This window comes from Bos grunniens, chromosome 6 (assembly GCF_055505025.1).
Source record: "Bos grunniens cultivar Pamir isolate PY7600 chromosome 6, Bosgru_T2T1.0, whole genome shotgun sequence".
In the NCBI taxonomy this organism is placed as follows: Eukaryota; Metazoa; Chordata; class Mammalia; order Artiodactyla; family Bovidae; genus Bos; species Bos grunniens.
This window is the reverse complement of record NC_141170.1, coordinates 34,327,465-34,349,539: the sequence shown is the minus strand read 5'-3', so window position 1 is coordinate 34,349,539 and position 22,075 is coordinate 34,327,465. Positions and strand designations below refer to the sequence as shown.

Here is a 22,075-nt window from a genome sequence, read left to right as displayed (position 1 = left end):
AATTCTTGATATCGTCAGACTGTCCAGTTTTATCCATTGGTACATGTGTGGCTGTGATAAATTACAGTAGCTTTATTTTACATTTCTTTATTTCTAATAAGGTTAAACCCTCATCTTGCATTATCATCCACTTAAACTTCTTTTTTTTCTGATATGCCTTTTCAATCTTTTTCCATTTTTCTTTTGAGTTATCTTTTTCCTTTTGATCTGTAGTCATTCCCCATGCATTCTAGATATACGGTATCTGTTATGTATATGGCAAATATCTTCTCACTCTGTCATTTTGACTTTTTTATTCCCTAATAGTGTATTTTGGATAGAGAGTTCTTAATTTTAAGAAAATCAAATTTAACTTCTTTCATTTAAATCCCTTTCTGTTGTGATGCTAAAATCATTCCATCTTCTTTAGCTATCAAAATATTCCTTGATCCTCAAGGTATTTCCTTCCATTTTCCAAAAGCTATATTTCCCACTCCCTCTTCTAGTCATCCAGCATGGTTTTTGTCCCCCACTTCCCTGAAACTGTAAATGTCATCAAATAGATATTTCAGGTCTCAATCTCTCCCCAGAGCTACAGATATGTATTTACATTTACAGTTGTTTACCTGACCTTATTATTTGTATATTTAAAATGTAACAGATTCAGAAAGAAATTGTCACTTCTCCAACTCTGAGCAAAACTTACTCCTCTCAAATTTCATCTCAGTGATTCAGACTCCTAATTTGAGTCAACCTTGATTTTTTCCTTTTCCTCAGCCTCTAAATCTAGTCTATCAGAAACTCTTGTTGTTTCTCCCCACATATATTTTCTGAATGGCATTATTTTTCATCATCTTCACTGTTAGCTGTTTAATCCAATCAGTCCCATCTTTTCCTTCGATTACTGCATTAGTCTTCATTAGTCTTCTGACTGTATCCCTTCTTCTCTTGTCCTCTTTACCTTTCTCTACAGAGTAGCCAGTGTAACCAAACGAGGTTCATTTGCCTGATGCATAGCAAGCCAAATGCTGAGACCATGGAGTGTTGCAACAGAGAAAGTGTTTATTTGTTGTTGAACCCAAGTTCCTGTGCTTGATGCACAATGGAACCAAACAAACTGAAACATTGGAATTTGGGGCAGAGAAAGGCTAATTGCAGGGGCCATGCAAGGGGTATGGGAGGCTCATGCTCAAAACACTTAAACTCCCCAATAGTCTTCAGGGAAGAATCTTTAAAGGCAAACTTAAGGGGAGGGCTGCAGGATGCATGAGTTTCTTCTGATTGGTTAGTAGTGAGGTTATAGGGTGGTGGTCCGGGAATCTTAATCAGCAGCCTTCTGGTTCCAACCAATCTGAGGTCTACATGCTTGTGCTTAGCCTGAAGTTACCATTCTTCATCTGGGTCAGCGCCTTACTTCCTGTCAAAGAACTCAAAGAAAAGTATCAAATTGTTATGTATATAATTTAAAGAGGAACTAATTTTCTTATTTATCATTACACTATGGTTTCTTGGCTGCTTTTCCTTTGTTTTTGCTTTCACTCACATTCCTAATTATTAGCAGTTTAAATGTGCTCTTTGGAACTCAGGGAAAGTCTTTGAACAAGAAACAGAGGGGACAAGGAAGTACTTTTGTTCCCAGGAGGACCCCATAGGGTCTTGCTCAATATCAATCTCCTCTTTTCTTTGAATCTCCTCTTTCCTTAATAGGTATGGGACAAGAAAGGGAAAATAGTTTTGGATAGAGAGGTTAATCATAAATTTGGCAGAGGAACTCAGCTTCAGGGGGTCTTTGTTTCATATTCATGAGATGGCCAAGTGAGAAGATGGGAGAACAAAATATTAAATTGGACTTCCCAAAGGGAAGGACTTGGGATAAGCAAACAGGGTGGTCTGAAGTGCAGGGAGAATGGAGAAAGATGATTGGAAATAAGAAAGAGATAAGGTAATTGTGTTTCTGCACAGATATAACTAAGCTACAGCCTTCATCATAGAACTCATGGTCATAAAATGGTGGTGTTGGCATCTTCTGAGGATGGAGCATCTGGCCCTCTGACATCAAAATGTCACTAAGTGGTCATTCAGGCATTCCAGGTTGGAGGGTCTGCCGTCTCCACCACTCTTAAGCAACTGGAGCTTGAACTGGACACAACTTGGGAAAACATTATATTGTTTGGATTACATGCCACTTGGAGGACATACAAGTTTTGTAGTAGCAATTAAAACGAATTCAATCAGTGAAGGTAGGTTCCAGGTTTAATAGATCCAACTGATGATTAACCTCAGTTTCACCAGTGTAGACTTCAGAAAATAGAAAAATTTTAAAGACTTTTTTTGATGTGGACCATTTTAAAGTCTTTATTGAATTTGTTTTAATGTTGCTTTTGTTTTATATTTTCTGGCCTCAAGGCATATGGGATTTAGCTCCTTGACCAGGGATCAAACCCATGCCCCCCTCATTGAAAGGTGAAGTCGTAACCACTGGACTGCCAGGGAAGTCTAGAAAGTAAAAAAAAAAAAAAATCATCTAATTTCCTTTCAGAATTTTACCTTTGCATTTATTTCTTCAACCTCCCCTAACACCAGTCTTTTATTAGTTTCACTCCAGTCATGCTGACTTTTTGTGTGTTAGTCACTTAGTCATGTCTGACTCTTTGCGATCCCATGGACTGTAACTGGCAAAGCTTCTTTGTCCGTGGGATTTTCCAGGCAAGAATACTGGAGTGGGTTGTCGAACCTCCTCCAGGGGATCTTCCCAACCTAGGGATCAAACCCATGTGTCTTAGGTCTCCTGCATTGACAGGTGGGTTCTTTACCACTAGTGCCACCTGGGAAACCCCTTAGTGTTCCTCAAACCCGTAAACTTGAAATCACCTCAGGACTTTTGCATCTTCTTCTGCTTACCTTATTCTTTCCTTGAAGTTGACTCAGCTGGCCAACAATTTTCCTGGCAAATTGGAAGTGCTCAAAATCTATTGGCAAACAAATCGATGAGTAAAAAAATGAATGACTCATTAGATGGATGAATTTTGCAAGGAAAAAATCATTTATTAATACTGTATCAACAGATTTTATTGCATAAGTAATTCCAGTCTAACTTGTGTGATTGGAGGTAGGAAAATCCTGAGCTTTGTTTGCTTTTTAAATTAATTTCTCATTTAGTTCAGTTCTCTTTTTCACCAGAATGGCTTTCTACTTAATTTGAATTCTGATCAGTGTGATTTCTTTGCTCTGGATAATTTGTTTTGATCCGGTGAATTTAAAGTTTTTGCTTCATCATGAGAGAATTTGGAGATGAAGTGATATGTGACAGGTGGATTTCTTCAAATGTCTCTTCATAAAGATATGAATATTTGCTAAATATTTTGAAGAAATAATCAAATCTGCTAAAGAAGTACTTTCCTTTATAGGTTTCAATAAATAGAAACTAGTATGTTTATGATTATGTGAAGGCACACACACAAACATGAAAACACACCAACACTCTTGCACAAACACATTCCCTTGAGACTTACTCTAAATGACCAGTTTAATATTGTCCTCATTGGGAGCAGCCAGGAAGTGTCAAACTAGATGCTTGCTTAGTTATAGAGCTTGATTATAAGGCAGTTGAAAGTGCCAAGACTGTAGAGTCTAACTGTCAATTCTCTTGTTGAAGAACCAATTAAGTAAATTGTTTTGGATTGTCTTTCATAAACCATAACTTTCAATAAATACTTAGGCATAGAAGTGATTTTAAAATAGTTTATTTGGAATAATGTGTACCAGTACTTATTTGTACATTTCACTGAGAGTCAGTTAAATTTTCAGCTTCTATAAAGTAAATGATCTCACAATTTTACATGAGTAAATACAAGACATTTTCATCATAATGCATGTAGTTGTTCTGACATCCAGGTGTCATGAATTGGCTTTTAAAAGGTGGACGCTCTGACACATAGATGATCATGCTAGAATCCCATTAAAATTCAGTAACATTCATAATTCATATTACATAAATTGCTGTGCCATTAAATGTTAATACATTTTATGCATGTTCTTTGGATGTGCATCTATTAAAAGAGGGAAGGAAGGAGATGGGGAGAGGGAGGGATGGAGGGAGGGGGGAGAAAGAGGGAGGAAAAAGGAGATAGAGAAAAGTTTCTTCACTAAGATAATTGTATTGAAATAAAGCTATTTACCCTTTTTATTTTTACTTTTTTGCAAAGCAATCCTTCCTATTTTTTCCCTCATGACTTTCATTACTTGAGTTTAGCTACAGAGGATCCCTAAACTTTCAAAAATAACTGCCACTGGTGATCTTTAGATCTTAAAGTTACTCATATTTAGTTGTTAAAAAGCAACGTGTATGTACACAATTGTAAGTTACCTGAGAATGTTGTGTTAGGTATATTTACTCAGTTTCTCTATGGAGGGGACAAATTCTCTCATTCACATAGATGAAGGTATTTTAAATAATAGTTATGAAAATTATAATTTTTGGTTCTCTGATGAGGAGTGAATATTCTAGTTTGGATTGTTAAGTGCCTGAAATTCATTGGTTAGTTCTCATGGGAGCATGTTGCTACAGGATAATTAAGATTGCTGTGTGACTACAGTGACTTCATACATAACTTTTAGGACTCACACCTCATATAAAATATTAAGTAACCAGAAATTTTAAAAACTAGTATTTTTCTTGCCTCACGGTATTCTGTCCTGAATGTTATCTACAAGTTTTTCCTTTGCAAGTTTCTATACTTTGCCCCTTTCTCAGCTTCGATGAGGTTTCCTTAGAGGAAACTCCTCTGGCCCTGGAGACTTGTGCAGTTGCCTCTAGTTTTCACTCTCTGGGTACCTGCTTTTCTCACTAGTAGTACTTAGGTTATCACAAGTATAGCATAATTGTTACCTCTGTGACTAGTTTATTTTGTTTCCCCTGGCATATAGCCCCAGTACTATGCAACATTCATGTAATTTTCTTGAGAAAATATAAACCCATAGTAACAGAGAAAGATTAAATAGTGTGAAACTTAAAATAGAACACTTAGTTTCTTTTGCAGCTGGAAAGTTTTAGAATTTTAGACAGGCATGTCTGCATTCAGACTCTTGGACCAAGTTGTATTTATTGCACTAGATCCCAGTTTGTTGGGTTATCCAGTCACGGTAGGCTGTCACTCTAGTGTATACTCCTGGTTTATCTGGCAGACCACACTGATACCCCCAGCTTACTATCCCCACGATGAACCAGTGTTGCCGTGAGTCTTCTTGTACTAGAGGGCCACCAGAGTCACCCTGAAGGAAATAGGATGAAAGATTATTTAAACTTGAAGACAACCCCAAAGTATGAAGAAGTTTATTCCTATGATAGTAGAAATCACATACACAATGACAGAAAAGTTAGTCTTACATTTCTTGTTGAAATGCTATATACTAAGTCATGCAAAAATTAAAAAAATCCTCCAAGTACACATGTTGTTCCTTCAGCAAGTGTAAGAAGATGAGAAGCACATCTCCTAGACTTCACCAGCCTGCTACCCTGACCAGGCTCCCCTCCTCCAGGGGGTTACCCCTGACTTCCACCTTTCTTCCCCAGTGTCACCCCTTCTAGCTTTGGGCTAGATTATTTTTCACTGCCAGTGTTCTCACACCCTGTGTATATCTCCTTCATTGCTACTTCTTTATTTTATACAAGCACATTTGCATGCCTTTTGAATTTACTCCCACCGAGTCAGCTCCCCTCATTGTAGCAGTTGCACATCTCTGCAACGCTCACTGCATTTATGATATTGTTCAGTGTCTATTTTTCAGGCTATACTGTAAGGTTTATCAGGGAAGGGAGGCATACATGTTCTGGACACTGCTATTCTCTAAGCTTCTAGCCCAAAGGGAAGGCTAGGAAAATATTTATTGAATGAACATGTTTTTAGAAATCTCATTTATCTTCCTATTCATAGCATAATGCATAGTGTTTCATGTATAGTATTGATATATCAAAAATACCCTTTTGGTGAATAATAGAAAAGAAATTTATATGGCAATGAGTAAAGCATTCCTTATGAAATGTTTATGAGCCACTTATAATATTGATAATAAATCAACCAACTAAATATTTTTACATGTATTAGTCCATATGGAGAGAAAAATTGGTATATCTTCCATGTTGCATGATGAGTTAAGTCTGAGGTTCTTGAATTGGTCTAGGTTTTAATCCTCTACTTAATAACTATATGATTTCCAGTAAGCCACATAACAGCCCTCTGTATTTCAGCTTCTTCCTCTGTAAATAATAATTTTATGTGTTTAATAGAGTTTAACACACCTAGCACTCTGAGTACATCCTGCTAAATGGTCAGTACTAATAAAAGTCAGCTATTATCACCAGCTATGCTTATAGAATAGTTTGGTATTCATTTGACTGCTCTTAGTAGTTAGTTCTTCCATGAGTGCTTTATTACTGGTTTATATGGGGAGAAATTTAGTGTCTGAATCACCAGCTTGCATGACAGTCCCTGTGTGGAGCCGATTAGCTCCTGGCTCCAGTTTGCCAGTTCTCAGCACTTTCCCATCACTGTGTTTTTCTGCTGTTTCTTCTATAGTAAGAGATTTCTCTACAAAACATGTTACCAAGAGAGGGCAAGCAAATATTAAACTAAGAGGGACTTAGTTTAATAGATGCAATGTTTCCTATATTTGGCCAGCTCTACCGCCTCACTGAACAGACATTTATGCCTGTGTTCTCTCTTCTAAACCATACACCTGCTGAGCTCAAGTGATGTTGTATAAGTACAAAGACTGGCACATAGAAATTAAGTGATGCAATTAAAAAAATGAATGAATGAACAAAAACAAATAAGATCTCATAAATTCTTACGTAAAGTGCTACTTTGAGACATAAACTCTAGGCATTATAGTATTTTAGCTGAAAATCAGTGAGGCCCAGAATGGAACATGCAGGAAAATTTCATATAAGAATCTGTAAAATCTAGACATTTAGGGTGAAATTATGTTGTATCTCAGATGGTAAAGAATCTGCCTTCAATGCAGGAGACCTGGGTTCGATCCCTGGGTTGAGAAGATCCCCTGGAGAAGGGAATGGCAATCCACTCCAGCATTCTTGCCTGGAGAATCCCATGGACAAAAGGAGCCTGGCAGGCTACAGTCCATGGGGTCACAAAGAATTGCACACAACTGTGCAACTAACACTACTACTACTACTATGTCTGTCATGGTAAGACATGCTAGTAAGTGCTTATAAACTTGAACAATGACATGGATAAGGTTGTCTTGAACTTACCTGGCACGCGTCCACTCCACCTTCAGGTAGTCCAGCACATAGCATTCCAGACAGGACGGCTCCATTATAACCAGCTGGTGCGTTACATACAGTATTACTTATTATATTGACCCGTCCTTGGTTTAGATCTGAAACTGTGCTGCCTATTAAGTATAAAGGGAGAAATAAAATGGACTTCAGGGTAGATGAATTAATGAAACTATGGTGAATATAGGAAAGAATATTTGTACTCCAAATATATCTCTTATTCAGCAAAGAAGGCTACTGAAGATGTCCTAGGAGTCTTTTCCTTAGCAATGATTTCTGCATTAGAGACGGATAACCCCTTTACATACATCAGTATCTTTGTTTTGTTTGTTTTATTTTAGCTTTGTCATATAGTGCCCCTTAGGGAAAAGCATCTGCTTCCTTAAAATAGATTAGTAGACTCTGAAATGTCCACTGAGTGATTCTGAATTAGAAAATTACATGTTGAGTAACCTTTAATCTAGTAACAAAAGAGTAACCAATCTGGTTTCAAGGCTAAAGAATGAATTTATTGCATATTGATGTTTCTTCACAATGGCATTGCCATTTTTTCTTATTGGCACAAATTTTATCTATTATACCAAATTACTTTGGGCCATGGAAATACAATGAACTTTTTTTTTAGGACAATGAGGCTTTTGTTTTATTCCTTGGAGAGATGGTCTACAACATGGGTAGAAACATGCACATATTGTTAATTCTACCCTTCCAGTCCCTAGCTGATACTCTTGTTTTCCCTTTGGTCATATTTGCTCTTTCATGTCATCCTTATTTTTTATCTGATTTTATTCACTTCAAAAACAAGTGTGAAAAACACTTGTGGACACATAGAATTTCTTGCTGTAAAGGCAGAATTTTATTTCATTTCAGAATAACTTAAATGGCTGGTAATACCTTAAAAGTTGTTAAAACCCTTAAAGGATACCTATCCAAATTCTATCTTAAATTTTTAAAATTTTCCTTTTAGGGGAGCCACTTGAGTCCTTATAGAGTCTCTGGATCATTGGAGAACTCATATTTTTTTGTCGCTTCCTTTCACATTTCCCTATTACTATATTTGAGAATTCCCTATAGTTTCTAGGGACAGCACTTTCTTTGCTGAGGGAACTCTTGTTAGAGCTTAGGATGATCAAACTGTAGGATAGTTCTCTCTGTAGAAACCTGCCTTTAAGGTGTCCCTTCATTAGAAAAAATGCATAGTGGCAAGTACCAGGAGATACAGCTGTTGTCTTTGTTTTGATTTTTCCTGAGATACTTACCGCTATAACTCTGAGATCCCCATCCTGTTACATAAGCAGTGGAACCAGGTGAAATGGCCTGGTTAGCCTCTGGGAGACACACTGTATGAATATATCTGTTAAAGGTGACTTCTCTGTCAAGTTGTACGAGTGCAATATCGTTTTCATGAGTTTCAGGTTTATAATTGTCATGGATTAAAATATTCGTTACTCCTACTCTCTCTTGAGGAGATATTGTGGAAGTACCAAAGGTGGCAATCCATTGGCGAGGATCAGAGTAGCTAAAAAATATGAAAACATGCTATTTGAATAGAGAACTTGTGAGAATTTCAAATGTTTGGATTTTGCGTTTGTCATCCAGCCCTGCCCCCCACCCCCTCCCAATCTAGGAACTATTTAATCGACATTTCTTTGGGATCTATTTCTGTAACTCTTTACTGGCACAATGATCATTGGTCTAAAGAAACATAGAAATGCTTTAGCAAACATATTGTGGGGTGATGAACATCCTGGTATTCTGTTATTCCAATGAGGATATCCTGGTACTTCGATGAACACTAGTTTAGCAAAACTTTTCTTTTATTTCTCCCTTTTCTACATCCTTCCATTTAAGCAACTAAGAAGTCTGAAACAATGTTCACTTTAGTTTTAACTGATTCCTTCTGTTATTTTTTTTCCTTTCCTTTAGGTAGAAGCTCCATTTAAATAGTAGTGATGAATGAGCTCCCTGTCTTATCAGTGGATAAATGATTTTTCTGTACTAAATATGTTGCTTGTTGAAGATTTTGGTGCATATGTTTGTGTGTATGAATACAGAGAGAGAGAGAGAGCACTAATATATACAAAATGTAAGGCATTATCTTTATGATCTAGGAATAGGGACTTTTTGCCAAACTCCCAAAATACAAACTGAACAGTTAAGAAGAATGAATTTCATGAAATCAGTATTAAGTGTGCCGTACATAGAGCGCAAACTAATGGTTACTAGGGGGAGAAAGAGGGGGAGTCACAAGATAGAGCAGGGATTAAGAACTATAAACTGTTGTGTATAAAATAAATAAACTATAAGGATATATTGTACAATACAGGGAATGTAGCCAATATTTTATAATGAATGGAGTATAACCTTTAAAAACTGTGAATTACTATGTTGTGCACCTATAACATATAATATTGTGCATCATCTATACTTCAGTAAAAAGGTCTGTAACATGCTTTTGAACTGTGGTATTGGAGAAGACTCTTGAGAGTCCCTTGGATTGCAAGGAGATCCAACCAGTCCATTCTGAAGGAGATCAGCCCTGGGATTTCTTTGCAAGGAATGATGCTAAAGCTGAAAATCCAGTACTTTGGCCACCTCATGAGAAGAGTTGACTCATTGGAAAAGACTCTGATGCTGGGAGGGATTGGGGGCAGGAGGAAAAGGGGATGACAGAGGATGAGATGGCTGGATGGCATCACTGACTTGATGGACGTGAGTCTGCATGAACTGGGAGTTGGTGATGGACAGGGGAGTTGGTGATGGACAGGGAGGCCTGGCGTGTTGCGATTCATGGGGTCGCAAAGAGTTGGACACGACCGAGCGACTGAACTGAACTGAACATTAAAAAAGCAAATCAATTAAAAGATATATAAAACTAAAAACAAAATTAACTGCACCATAGATATATTTATCAGATGAATGAAAAACCATGAGAAAATACTTGCAATGTTTAACATCTAAAATTTTTGTAGAATAAACAGAATTCTATAAGCCAACAATAAATGGAAAGAGAACCATTATAAAATGAACAAAAATATTAATAGGCGTTTATGGGAGGAGAAGGCCAAACAGCCAGTAGACATGAAAAATACTCAAACTCACTAGTAAGTGGAGAAGTGAAAATTATAACAGTAATGAGCATCTAATGTATATTCACAATAATAGAAAAAATTAAAAAAGGATAATATTGTGTTGGTGAGAAAGAAGTTCAAACTCTTTTGCATTAAATGTGAAGATACAAAATTCTGGAAAGCACTGCAGTGTATTTAGCACACTGTATATACACTTCTGGGTGCATGTGTCAAAGAAATTCTTGAAGGTTTATTTGTTGATGTTCAGTCTCTCAGTCATGTCTGACTCTTTGTGACTCCATGAACTGCAGCATGCCAGGCTTCCCTGTCCTACGCCATCTCTTGGAGTTTGCTTAAACTCATATCCATTGAGTTGGTGATGCCATCCAACCATCTCATCCTCTGTCGTCTCCCTCTCCTTCTGCATTCAGTCTTTCCCAGCATCAGAGTCTTTTCCAGTGAGTTGGCTCTCTGCATCAGGGGGCCAAAGTATTGGGGAGCTTCAGCTTCAGCGTCAGTCCTTTCAGTGAAAATTCAGGGTTGATTTCCTTAAGAATTGACTGGTGTGATCTCTTTGCAGTCCAAGGGACTCTCAAGAGTCCTCTTCAACACCACAGCTCAAAAGCATCAATTCTTTGGCACTCAGTCTTCTTTATGGTCCAACTCTCACATCCATACATGACTACTGGAAAAACCATAGCTTTGACTATATGGACCTTTGTTGGCAAAGTGATATCTCTGCTTTTGAATATGCTGTCTAGGTTTGTCATAGCTTTCCTTCCAAGGAGCAAGTATCTTTTAATTTCATTGCTGCAGTCACCATCTGCAGTGATGTGATGAAGGTTTGTAGAGAGGCTCATATGCAGGCATGAGAAAAAGTTGTATGTGCTGCAATCTGTGGCTGTAGGAAGTTGGCGCAGCCTAGCTGGATGAAGGGATATGGTGGATGTAGTTGTGGACCAGATTAAAATTGCAAGTGTTGAGCAAAAACATTAAGGAACAATATGAGACTGATACACAGTTTTACTTATATAAATTAAAGAAGCACATACACAAACTAAAGGTTTTACAGGTAATTGCATATTTAAAGACACATGTCAAGTATTTGGGTGAGGCCTATGGGGGCAGGGAAGGCACTAGAATTGGAATTCAGGTATGACAGGAGAAAAATAAAATGAGAGAAAAGTCTTATACAAACTGATGAAAATAAGATTCTGTGAATTGGAAGCTGATAATTCAACATGCTCTTAAGGTTGAATAAAAACAAAATGTAACCAAATAATTTGAGAGTTTTGTGGAGTTTTGATAGTGGAGTTATATGAAAAAATAGAAATTATATATATTGTCCAGGAGATACTTTTGTGAGGTATAGCAATTTGCAGAAGAGTAAGTGCTAGTTAGAAATTCTAAAGAAAAAATATTTGACAACAAACAAGTACATGGATGTTTTTTTTACACTAAACTTCTTTTACTCAGGTCATTTTAGTAAAGATGCTAAAAGGTACTCTTCTTCTTCTCTGTCTGCCTCTCTCCCACCCTTCTTTTCCTTTATTTCAGCAAGGTTTGGAACCAGTTGAATTTATGAACCTTACCTGTGTTGCACATTAGCAGTGTTATTCTGGGCAAGTTAGTATCTCTAGTACTATGTGATTGATTGATACCCTCTAACACAGACGTAAGTATTTGTTGAAACAACTAGGGCATGCTAAGATGGATAGGGAACTGCAGTCTTACCTTCTGAAGCAGTGAGCTGCTGACAGGATCCACCTATTACTGATCAAGGCTCCTCCGCAGCGGTGAGAACTGCTCCACTGTAGACTGACTTGCCATGGCCAGTCTCCTTCCTCAGCTTTACTGCCTCCTATGATTCTCTCCTCAGACAAGGTTATCAGGTCTGAGCGGACCCCACATTCTAATGGGAAAGGGAAGTAATGTGCAAGGAAGATCATGACGCTTACATCTGGGAGATGCTGTAAGAATTTCACCATAATTTATGACTTTTATGTCTTTTATGTATTCTTTCTTAGGACATGCTAGGCTTTCCAAAAGCATGATCAATATGTTATACTTTTAGAATACTTATCTGACTGTTACCTATAGATTTCATTTTAGAAAACATTTCTGAACTTGATTGTCATGGAGGCTTCAAATTGTGGAGCAGATTCAGAGTTCTTTGGAATTTGTCATGAGTGGGGGTTAAGGTAGGTCAGTGCTAGAGGAACTAGCTGAGGCCACATGTTCCCTGGGGAATATCCATCTTCTCAATAGCCTTGCTATTCAAAGTGTGTTCTGTGGACCTGCAACATAAGTGTCCCCAAAGAGCTTGATAGAAATGTTGGCTCTGAGTGGAAACAATCTAAGTGATTATCAGTAGATGCGTGGATTAAGAAACAGTGTGGTATATATGCACATAGAAACATGCACACACATTGAAATGTTTTTCAGCCTTAAAAAGGAAGGAAATCCGGTCTCTTGCAACAACATGGATGAAACTGTAGGGTATTGTCCTAAGAAAATAAGCCAGACAAAGGCAAATACTGCATGGTATCACTTCTGTGTGGAAATTTAAAAAAAAGCCAAACACCCAGAAACAGTAGAAAGTGGTTGCCAGGGTGTAGGGGAAATAGGAAGAGTTTGGTTAAAGGATATAAACTTTCAGATATAAGCTGAATAAGGTCTGAGAATCAAATGTATAACATTATGACTATGTCTGACAGCACTGTATCATATAATTGAAATTTACTGGAGAGTAGAACTTAAATGTTCTTGCCAAAAAAAAGGGAGGGAGGTAATAAATACATGAGGTGATGAGTGTGTTAATTAGCTATATGAGGGAACCCTTTTCATAATATATATATGTATATATATATATATCAAATCATGACATTGTACACTTTAAATATATTATAATACCACAATAAAGATGAACAACAACAAAAAGAAATGTTGACTCTCAGACCCACCTTAGGGAACAAATCAAAAATTGCATTTTTCCTCGAACTTTACTAAAGAATTGACAAATAAAATTGTATATATTTTAAGTGTACAATGTGATGATATTACATACAAATACACTGCAGAATGATTACCAAGTTCAATATAATTAACACATCTAACACCTCACGGAGAAGGCAATGGCATCCCACTCCAGTACTCTTGCCTGGAAAATCCCGTGGATGGAGGAGCCTGGTAAGCTGCAGTCCATGGGGTCGCTAAGAGTCGGACACGACTGAGCAAATTCACTTTCACTTTTCACTTTCATGCACTGGAGAAGGAAATGGCAACCCACTCCAGTGTTCTTGCCTGGAGAGTCCCAGGGATGGGGGAGCCCGATGGGCTGCTGTCTATGGTGTCGAACAGAGTCGGACACGGCTGAAGCGACTTAGCAGCAGCAACACCTCACACATGCATGCATGGGCATGTCACTTAGTTGTGTCCAACTCTGAGACCCTATGGACTGTAGCCCACCAGACTCCTCTGCCCATGGGATTCTCCAAGCAAGAATACTGGTGTAGGTTGTCATTCCTCCTCCAGGGGAACTTCCTGACCCAGGGATTGAACCCCGGTCTCCTGCATCTTTGCACTGGCAGGTGGAGTCTTTACCACTGAGTCACTTGGGAAGCCCACAATACCTAACACAGTTAACTCATTTTTGTGTGTATGTTTGGTAGGAATACTTATGACCTACTCTCAGCAGCTTTCAAATGTATAATACCATATTACTAACTAGAGTCACCAAGCCATACATTAGGTTCCCAGAACTTCTTAGCAGCTGTATTTAACAAGTGATTCATGTGCATAGTGACATTAGAGGGAAACTACTCTTATCATGAAGGCTGTGGTGGTAATGCAGTTCATCACGGACGACCCAGTCCACATCCATAACTGACTCTATCTTACCAAATGGGCCCCAGAAAAGGAATTACTTTAGGTCCACAGAATATTCTCGAGGGTGATTGAGGGTTTTTAAGTATCTAGATTAGGTTTATTTAAACATCTTAAGAAAGCCCATGACACTCCAGTGGCCAAAGCTGAAATGCGCTGGAGTGGGCTTGATCACTCAACTCCTACTTTCATGGTTTATTTCCTCTTGGTTAGTATGTTACTAAGAAATGTAGAGGTAAATCACCATGAAAAATTTCTTTTGCTGACCAGCTTTAAGGTAAGTGATATGACTTCAATAGGATGCCATCCAAAGGCATTTATTTTCCAACAGATCTCCCAGATAAAGGAGGAATAGACTTCTATTAAGAATATAAATGGCATATAGGTTCCTTTGCTGCATACTCCAAGGAAGTTCTCTAGTAAATTATTTTGTCCATGGGATTCTGCAGGCAAGAATACTAGAGTGGGTTGCCATCCCCTTCTCCAGGAGATCTTCTCGACCCAGAGATCGAACCTGGGTCTCCCAGTTGCAAGTGGATTCTTTATCATCCGGGCCACCAGGGAAGCCCCTAGTAAATTATTTAAGCACATTCTGATAAAAAAGAAGCATTAATTATTAAAATAAATATATGTGAAGTTGAAAAACACCCTTAGAGGAAGTATTAACTTATATTACTTAAGTATCTGAGATAGGCCAGCTATCAAGATATATTAGGAGAAGGCAATGGCACCCCACTCCAGTACTGTTGCCTGGAAAATCCCATGGATGGAGGAGCCTGGTAGGCTGCAGTCCATGGGGTTGCACAGAGTCGGACACGACTGAAGCGACTTAGCAGCAGCAGCATATGTCTGCTATCCTAGCCTGAGAGTATATATAATGACATTGGAAAACCCTGACTTTTCTGTTATGTTATAGACATAAAACTCACAATGCTTTTTGTAATTTTTTTATTATACTCTATGATTAACTTAAATCTATCACAAAGCAAACTATTCTGGTAATTAGGAAAAGCTATATAAATGGTGCAGCCAAACGTAATTTGCAAGTCTGCTAAAATGCGACCATAGAATCAGGGCTGGAGAAACTTTCCAAAGCTGCCAAGAAAACTTTAATGAGACCAAACTTGATACAGAGTGGGTGGAATGGCACTAATACTTCTTCCTCCTTCTAAAAATAGGAGAAAACCTAAATGTCACTTCATAGCCCAATGAGGTCAGCAGTGTCTAATTTCAACAACAACCTACATGAGTAAACTAAGAATACTGATACCATCTCAATAGATACTTCCTTGGCAAAGAGTACAAATCACTTGAACATTTACCCTTGTTATTTTGGTAAACCACATTTACAAAGTAATTTAAAATCTTACCTCGAGTGAACAGTTGTACTGTATCCTGGTCAGTTATTGCTAGTGTTAAAAAAGAGGGGGAGTCAGATCAATACAAAAAAGACTGTATATCATTTCACATTAATCTCTTAAAGTGTAGTCCTAAGACAACCATAATCAGAATCATTTGTAGGACTGCTAAATTTAGATTCCTAGGCTCCACTCCAGACCTGCTGAGAGAATCTGAGTCCCAAAAACCTGCCTTTATTATCTTGCCCCAATTTGTCATTAATCACACTAAAGTTTGTGCATTAACTTCTCATCAAACAGTTAAAAGATATTTAAAAGATATTTCTGTTCTCAAGTCACTCAGTTTACTTGGGAAAACAGAAACATAGTCATTGAGATACAAAGCAATAAATCTCTAAGAGAAATTAATTTTTCAATTATTCTAATATATATGTATATATATAACTATATCTGTATTCCTCGACTGATATTATTTGTAGTACTGCAGGTATAACAAAATACAGGGGGTTTGCTCTCACATAATTTATAGAAAGAAATTAATTAAGGAATCATTCAAATAAATTTAAATGCAAAGTAGAGAGGAGAAAGGAGAGCATTAGTAATTCTGTCTGATTCACGGATGTTATCGTGGTGAAATAATACTTGAATTGTATTTTGAATACCTAAAAGCAATTTTTCAGGCAGCCAAGAGATGAAAGGCATTCCACGTGAAAGGTATAGTGGCACAAATGCGTGAAGGTATAAGATGTTTGTAGAGCAATGAAGTCAGTAGAGATAATACAAATGTTGCATGTAGGAAAGTGATGGGGGAGCACAGAAAGAAACTATGTTGGTACCAGACACTGAAGGCCTATCTATTCCAGTTCAATATTTGCTTACAGAGCTGTTTCCTCTGAATGTCCTAGAGCCATTGCAAACTCAATGTCACCAAATTTTAGCCCCAATTTACTACTTCCCTGGTGGCTCAGATGATAAAGAATTTGCCTGCACTGCAGGATCAAACTGCAGGTTTGATCCCTGGATTGGAAAGATCCTTTGGAGAAGAGACTGACAACCCACTCTGATATCCTTGCCTGGAAAATCCCATGGACAGAGGATCCCAGTGGGCTACGGTCCATGAGGTCTCAAAGAGTTGCACACGACTGAGCCACTAACACACACACACACACTTAGTAAATGACATCACTTCCACCAATAGCTAGAAATCTGAAACGGTCTCTAACTCCTTTCTCATTATTTCCCACATCTTAGTGGCTTCCGAATTTTGTACCTTCCAGCATCTAACTATCCTTTGAATTAGCCCCATCTTTCCCATCCCTTTAGCTACTACTTGAGTACATGCTTTCATCATTCGACACCTATATTCTTTTTTTTTTTTTTGACACCTTTACTTTTAACAATAGCCTTCATCCTGCCTATATGCCCTGGACAATTATCTATATTTTCTGAGTGGGGACAATAAAAGGATCTATAGTATGTGGTTGTTGTGGGAATTAGACAAACTTGAATAAACATCAGCAATTCAGGCAGGACACAACCACCCACAGAGCTGGAGCAGTGTCTTGGAGGTCCTTGCTGTGCTAAGCATGAACTCTGTAGTTTCAGGGTCAAGAGCTGGGAGTCCAGGATAGGGATAGGAGAATTTGGAGGTGTTAGAGGGGCAACTTTTTGGGCCTGGTGTAGTGGTTTTTTGCCAACAGATAGGAAAGAATTTCATTGTTTTAACCGCTGGTAAAATTATAACAAGTGTATGCTGGTTAACTACTAGTCCAATATAGGAGTCACCAAAACCCTTTAATCTGGAGCTTATTATGAGGTGAATCATGGTTTCTTAAGAGAGTAGTACATGACAAAGTTGGAGGAGTGTTTATACATGAATTGAGTAATTTCTTTTTTAAAAGTTATGTGACAAATATTAATAGAGTACTTATTATATACTAGATACTGAGTAAGAGAAGTAAGGAGGATTAACAAGGCAGACTGGTTCTTGCCTTCAGAAAACTTAGAGTAGTATGAAGACAATACAAACTCATGGAAACAAGTTTATAGTTTCAATTATGATAAATGCTGTGAAGGAAAATGAAGATGTCTGTGACAGAGATAAACAATTTAGTAGTGGAAGTCAGAAAAGGCTTACATTAGAAAGAAATGATCCAGATGATACTTGACCAGATGCAAGGGAGTGATCTAGGAAGTGTTATAAGAAACTGGACCAATGTATGCAAAGGCTTGGGGTAGGAAGGAGAGAATCTTTGCAGATGGAGAAGGTAAAGGTGTGGCCAGATTGTAGTAAATGAGGAAGAGAATAGCATAATAAATGGCTGCAGGGGTAAGCATGAATGAGATCATACAGTGCTTTAGATGAAATCACCATATCATTTATTGTCCAAATCAGAGCATGTAAAGGGTAATATTAATAATGGTTCTTAGACAATTGACATGGTCCCCATTACTGTCCTGAGTAAACCAGGAAATATGGTATTCTGCTTACAGGTGGTGTTTTTGTTTCATTTTGTGGGAATACATGGGAGACTTTTAAGCAAGATTGTATTTATATTTTAAAATATTTCCTTGATCAGTATGTGGACAGTACATTGGAAGGGCTGTGAAAGTAAAGAAAGAGTGTAGCTTGGAGGCTAGTGCAGTTGTTCAAGTAAGAAATGATGTTGGCTTGGACCACAGTGATCGCAATAGGGATGGAAAACAATGGAACTAGAATTCCATTCCAGGCAGAAGTAGTGTGGATTTTCAGAGAGGAGATAGAGATATTGTTAAATCTAATTTCCTTCTTTATTCTACAAGTATTTACCAGACACCTTCCAATTACATACTTTTTTCTCAATGAGGTGGATCATAAATTAAACTGTTCTCTGACCTTGAACAGCTATTTATCATTCTTATAACATAACTACACATTGAACATCTGACAGCAATGTCCCTCATAAAGAATATTGAGAGGGGAAAAACAATAAAGAATTTTTAGCAAATAAAAGTTATGATATGAATATGATTCTTTAAAACATCAGAATATTTTATATTAGAGAACTATATATTACATTTAACTTCATAGTAAGTTGTTTTCACAAAATTTAATTCAGGAAAAAAGAGTCCCTCATTAAATAAAAACATGAAATAGAACTTGTAGAGGGATACACTGAAATGAAATGGTATATAAAAAAATACTTACGTATTAACTGAGTTGGATGCATGTTCAAGTCTTCAGAGTTATTCGGCATTTGGCGTAAAATAGACTCAATTCTGCTTTTCATTGATGCTTCATTGATTCTTCTGGTGAATTTAAATTTCATGATAATATCTGCTATCACATTATTGCCACTTTGCCTGAATAGCCATAAAAATATTTTTAAGTGTACAATTATGATAATTTTCTGTTCTTTTTACATCTTCTTCTTGATTAGGCATTTAAAAAATTACTTAAGAAATTTAACATTAGAACAGATTCACACACAGTGTTTGTATATGTAATGATATATCACAATGGTATCCTACAAACACTTGATTTCAATGCATAGGACACTGTACGCACCATTCAGGATAGCTTGTTTTTGAAGTCAGAATGCCAGAGTTTGCGTACCAGCTCTACCATTTACTGTTGGACTTTGTGGCTTTTTTTTTCTTCTTCTTAACCTATGTCAGTCTCCTCACATTAAAATGGGTTATCAAGAAGGTTATATGAGTTAATATATATAAAACTTTGGTAAGAGTACATAGCATACAGTAGGAGTCCAGAAGCAGACTCATAGACATGTATAACAACATATTATAGAAGTAGTATCACAAATCTGAGGGAAAATAAGTTGTGCAAGAAATCTCTGCTTATACCACACACAAAGCATTTGAATGTGAACAGCGCAAATTTAAAACTTACAAGCAGGTATGAGAGAATGTCTTTATATATAGGAGAAGGAAGGGATTCTTAAATAAGACATTTTGCAATTGATATTCTACAACAAAAGATTCCATAAACAAACTGTAAAGATAAGCTATAGACAGGGAGAATATATTCGGAACTCAAAATAAGAAATGCTTGGTGCCTCCTATAAACACAGAATGCTTACAAATTAATAAGGAAAAGACAAACAATAGAAAAACAATTCAAAGAAGAGGGACCTTTGGTGAAAGAGAAACGTGTAAATAGATGAAACAGGATTCTGTTTATACATCATTTATTTGATCTTAATAACAACTCTAAGAGTCATATCCCTTCCTCTTGGAAACTGTGAGTAACAAGCTGTTTTTTCAGAAGTCATCATCTGATTTTTTGGCCTTATTGTACCTCAAATTTTCTGATAACACAGTATTTTTTTAATTAAATTAATATTTAAGTATAGCTGGGTTACAATGTTGTGCCAATCTCTGCTGTACAGCAAAGTGACTCAGTTATATAAATACATTTGTTTTTTCATATTCTTTTTCATTATAGTTTATTACAGGATATTCAGTATGGTTCCCTGTAATACAGTGTATTTTAAAAAAGAAGAGGAATGAGAATAAGTAGTGTGTGTTTATAAGGTTTACTAAACTTTCCATATCAAGTTTGCTCCTACCATATTTCTGGGCTAGTCTTTTACTACTCTAAACGCTGGGCTGGATGAGCACAAGCTGGAATCAAGATTGCCGGGAGAAATATCAATAACCCCAGATATGCAGATGATACCACTCTTATGGCAGAAAGTGAAGAACAAATAAGAGCCTCTTGATGAAAGTGAAAGAGGAGAGTGAAAAAATTGGCTTAAAGCTCAACATTCAGGAAACGAAGATCATGGCATCTGGTCCCATCACTTCATGGGAAATAGATGGGGAAACAGTGGAAATAGTGTCAGACTTAATTTTTTGGGGGTCCAAAATCACTGCAGATGGTGACTGCAGCCATGAAATTAAAAGAGGCTTACTCCTTGGAAGGAAAGTTCTGACCAACCTAGACAGCATATTAAAAAGTAGAGACATTACTTTGCCAACAAAGGTCCATCTAGTCAAGGCTATGGTTTTTCCAGTAGTCATGTATGAATGTGAGCGTTGGACTATAAAGAAAGCTGAGTGCAGAAGAATTGATGCTTTTGAACTGTGATATTGGAGAAGACTCTTGAGACGCCCTTGGACTGCAAGGAGATCCAACCAGTCTATCCTAAAGGAGATCAGTCCTGGGTGTTCATTGGAAGGACTGACATTGAAGCTGAAACTCTAATACTTTGGCCACCTGATGTGAAGAGCTGATTCATTGGAAAAGATGCTGATGCTGGGAAAGGTTGAAGGCACGAGGAGAAGCGGACGACAGGATGAGATGGTTGGATGGCATCATCGACTCAATGGATGTAAGTTTGGGTAAATTCCAGGAGTTGGTGACGGACAGGGAGGCCTGGTGTGCTGCGGTTCATGGGGTCGCAAAGAGTCGTACACGACTGAGTGACTGAACTGAACTGAACTGATGTTGTTCTTCACTCACCAGTCCCACTAGACTGCTTTCAGTTTTTCACTCTTTTTAACCTCAAAAACTTCATACATAAGCTATTCTTTCTGCCTGAAATACACATAAACACACTCACACCACTTTTTCCTCTTCCTCTTCTGTTTTAAAATATACTGTGTTACACATGTATGTATGTGCACATATAATGTTATACATACAGACATAATATATGTTTATATATCGTAGGGGTAAGGAGTGGCAGTTAGAAGAACATTAAGCAAGTACTATGTTTAGCTTTATCATTTCAAAAAAAATCTTACTGGCTGCTATGTAAAATGTGGAATGGAGCAAGACTAGAGGAGAGGAGGTGCATTAGGAGGTGGTGTAAGTCCAGAAGAGAGATGACTGAGGACAGTGTGTGTGAAGTTATGGATCTTAAACATTTTAAGTAACAGAACTTTGAAGGTTAGATGATTGTATGTATGGGTTGAGGGAGAGACAGGAATTAGAGAATAGCTCTCATATTTCTTTCTTGAGCAACTAGGTTGAAGGTAAACCACTGACAGAGGTAGGCAACACTAAATGAGTAACGTATTTTATTGGGGACAGAGGATAGGTTCAGGTCAGGATGTATTAAAGTTGTGTTATCTGCAAGATAGCCATATTATGATATCAAGTAGATGGCTGTATAGGTTCACATCTAGAGATGAGAAAAGAGGTCTGGCCCCAGAGATACAACTTTGATAATAATTAGCATATAGGGGGAAGTTCAGTCGCTCAGTTGTGTCCAACTCTTTGCGACCCCATAGAGTGCAGCACACCAGGCCTCCCTGTCCATCACCGACTCCTGGAGTTCACTCAAACTCATTCCATTGAGTCGGTGATTCCATCCAGCCATCTCATCCTCTGTCGTCCCCTTCTCCTCCTGCCCTCAAGTCTTTCCCAGCATAAGAGGCAGGGAAGCCCCTAAAAGGAGCTTCAGTGTGATGAGAGGCTCACTGCACAGTCAGACATTTGAGGAATGTGAAAAGAAAGAATAAGAGCTAACAAAGAA

The 22,075-nt window shown here is 37.6% G+C and overlaps 1 protein-coding gene and 1 long non-coding RNA gene across 2 annotated transcripts in view; both read right to left on the bottom strand.

The window, feature by feature from the left end:
* Positions 1 to 1,021: 1,021 nt before the first annotated feature.
* On the bottom strand, positions 1,022 to 2,948 carry LOC147370580 (uncharacterized). Its single transcript, XR_015165352.1, has 2 exons — positions 2,881 to 2,948; positions 1,022 to 1,407 (listed from the first exon to the last, which is right to left on the bottom strand). It is a non-coding gene; the product is annotated as an uncharacterized LOC147370580 (long non-coding RNA).
* A 758-nt stretch (positions 2,949 to 3,706) lies between these two features.
* TMPRSS11D (transmembrane serine protease 11D) overlaps positions 3,707 to 22,075 on the bottom strand; it is a 60,223-nt gene continuing 41,854 nt past the window's right edge. Inside the window, exons 5-10 of the mRNA XM_086405578.1 lie at positions 18,781 to 18,935; positions 15,606 to 15,644; positions 12,085 to 12,262; positions 8,539 to 8,798; positions 7,253 to 7,395; positions 3,707 to 5,250 (exon numbers count right to left, since the gene is read on the bottom strand). Coding sequence (XP_086261704.1) covers positions 5,089 to 5,250; positions 7,253 to 7,395; positions 8,539 to 8,798; positions 12,085 to 12,262; positions 15,606 to 15,644; positions 18,781 to 18,935 — 937 coding nt within the window. The 3' untranslated portion in view covers positions 3,707 to 5,088. The remainder of the gene's footprint in view (positions 5,251 to 7,252; positions 7,396 to 8,538; positions 8,799 to 12,084; positions 12,263 to 15,605; positions 15,645 to 18,780; positions 18,936 to 22,075) is intronic.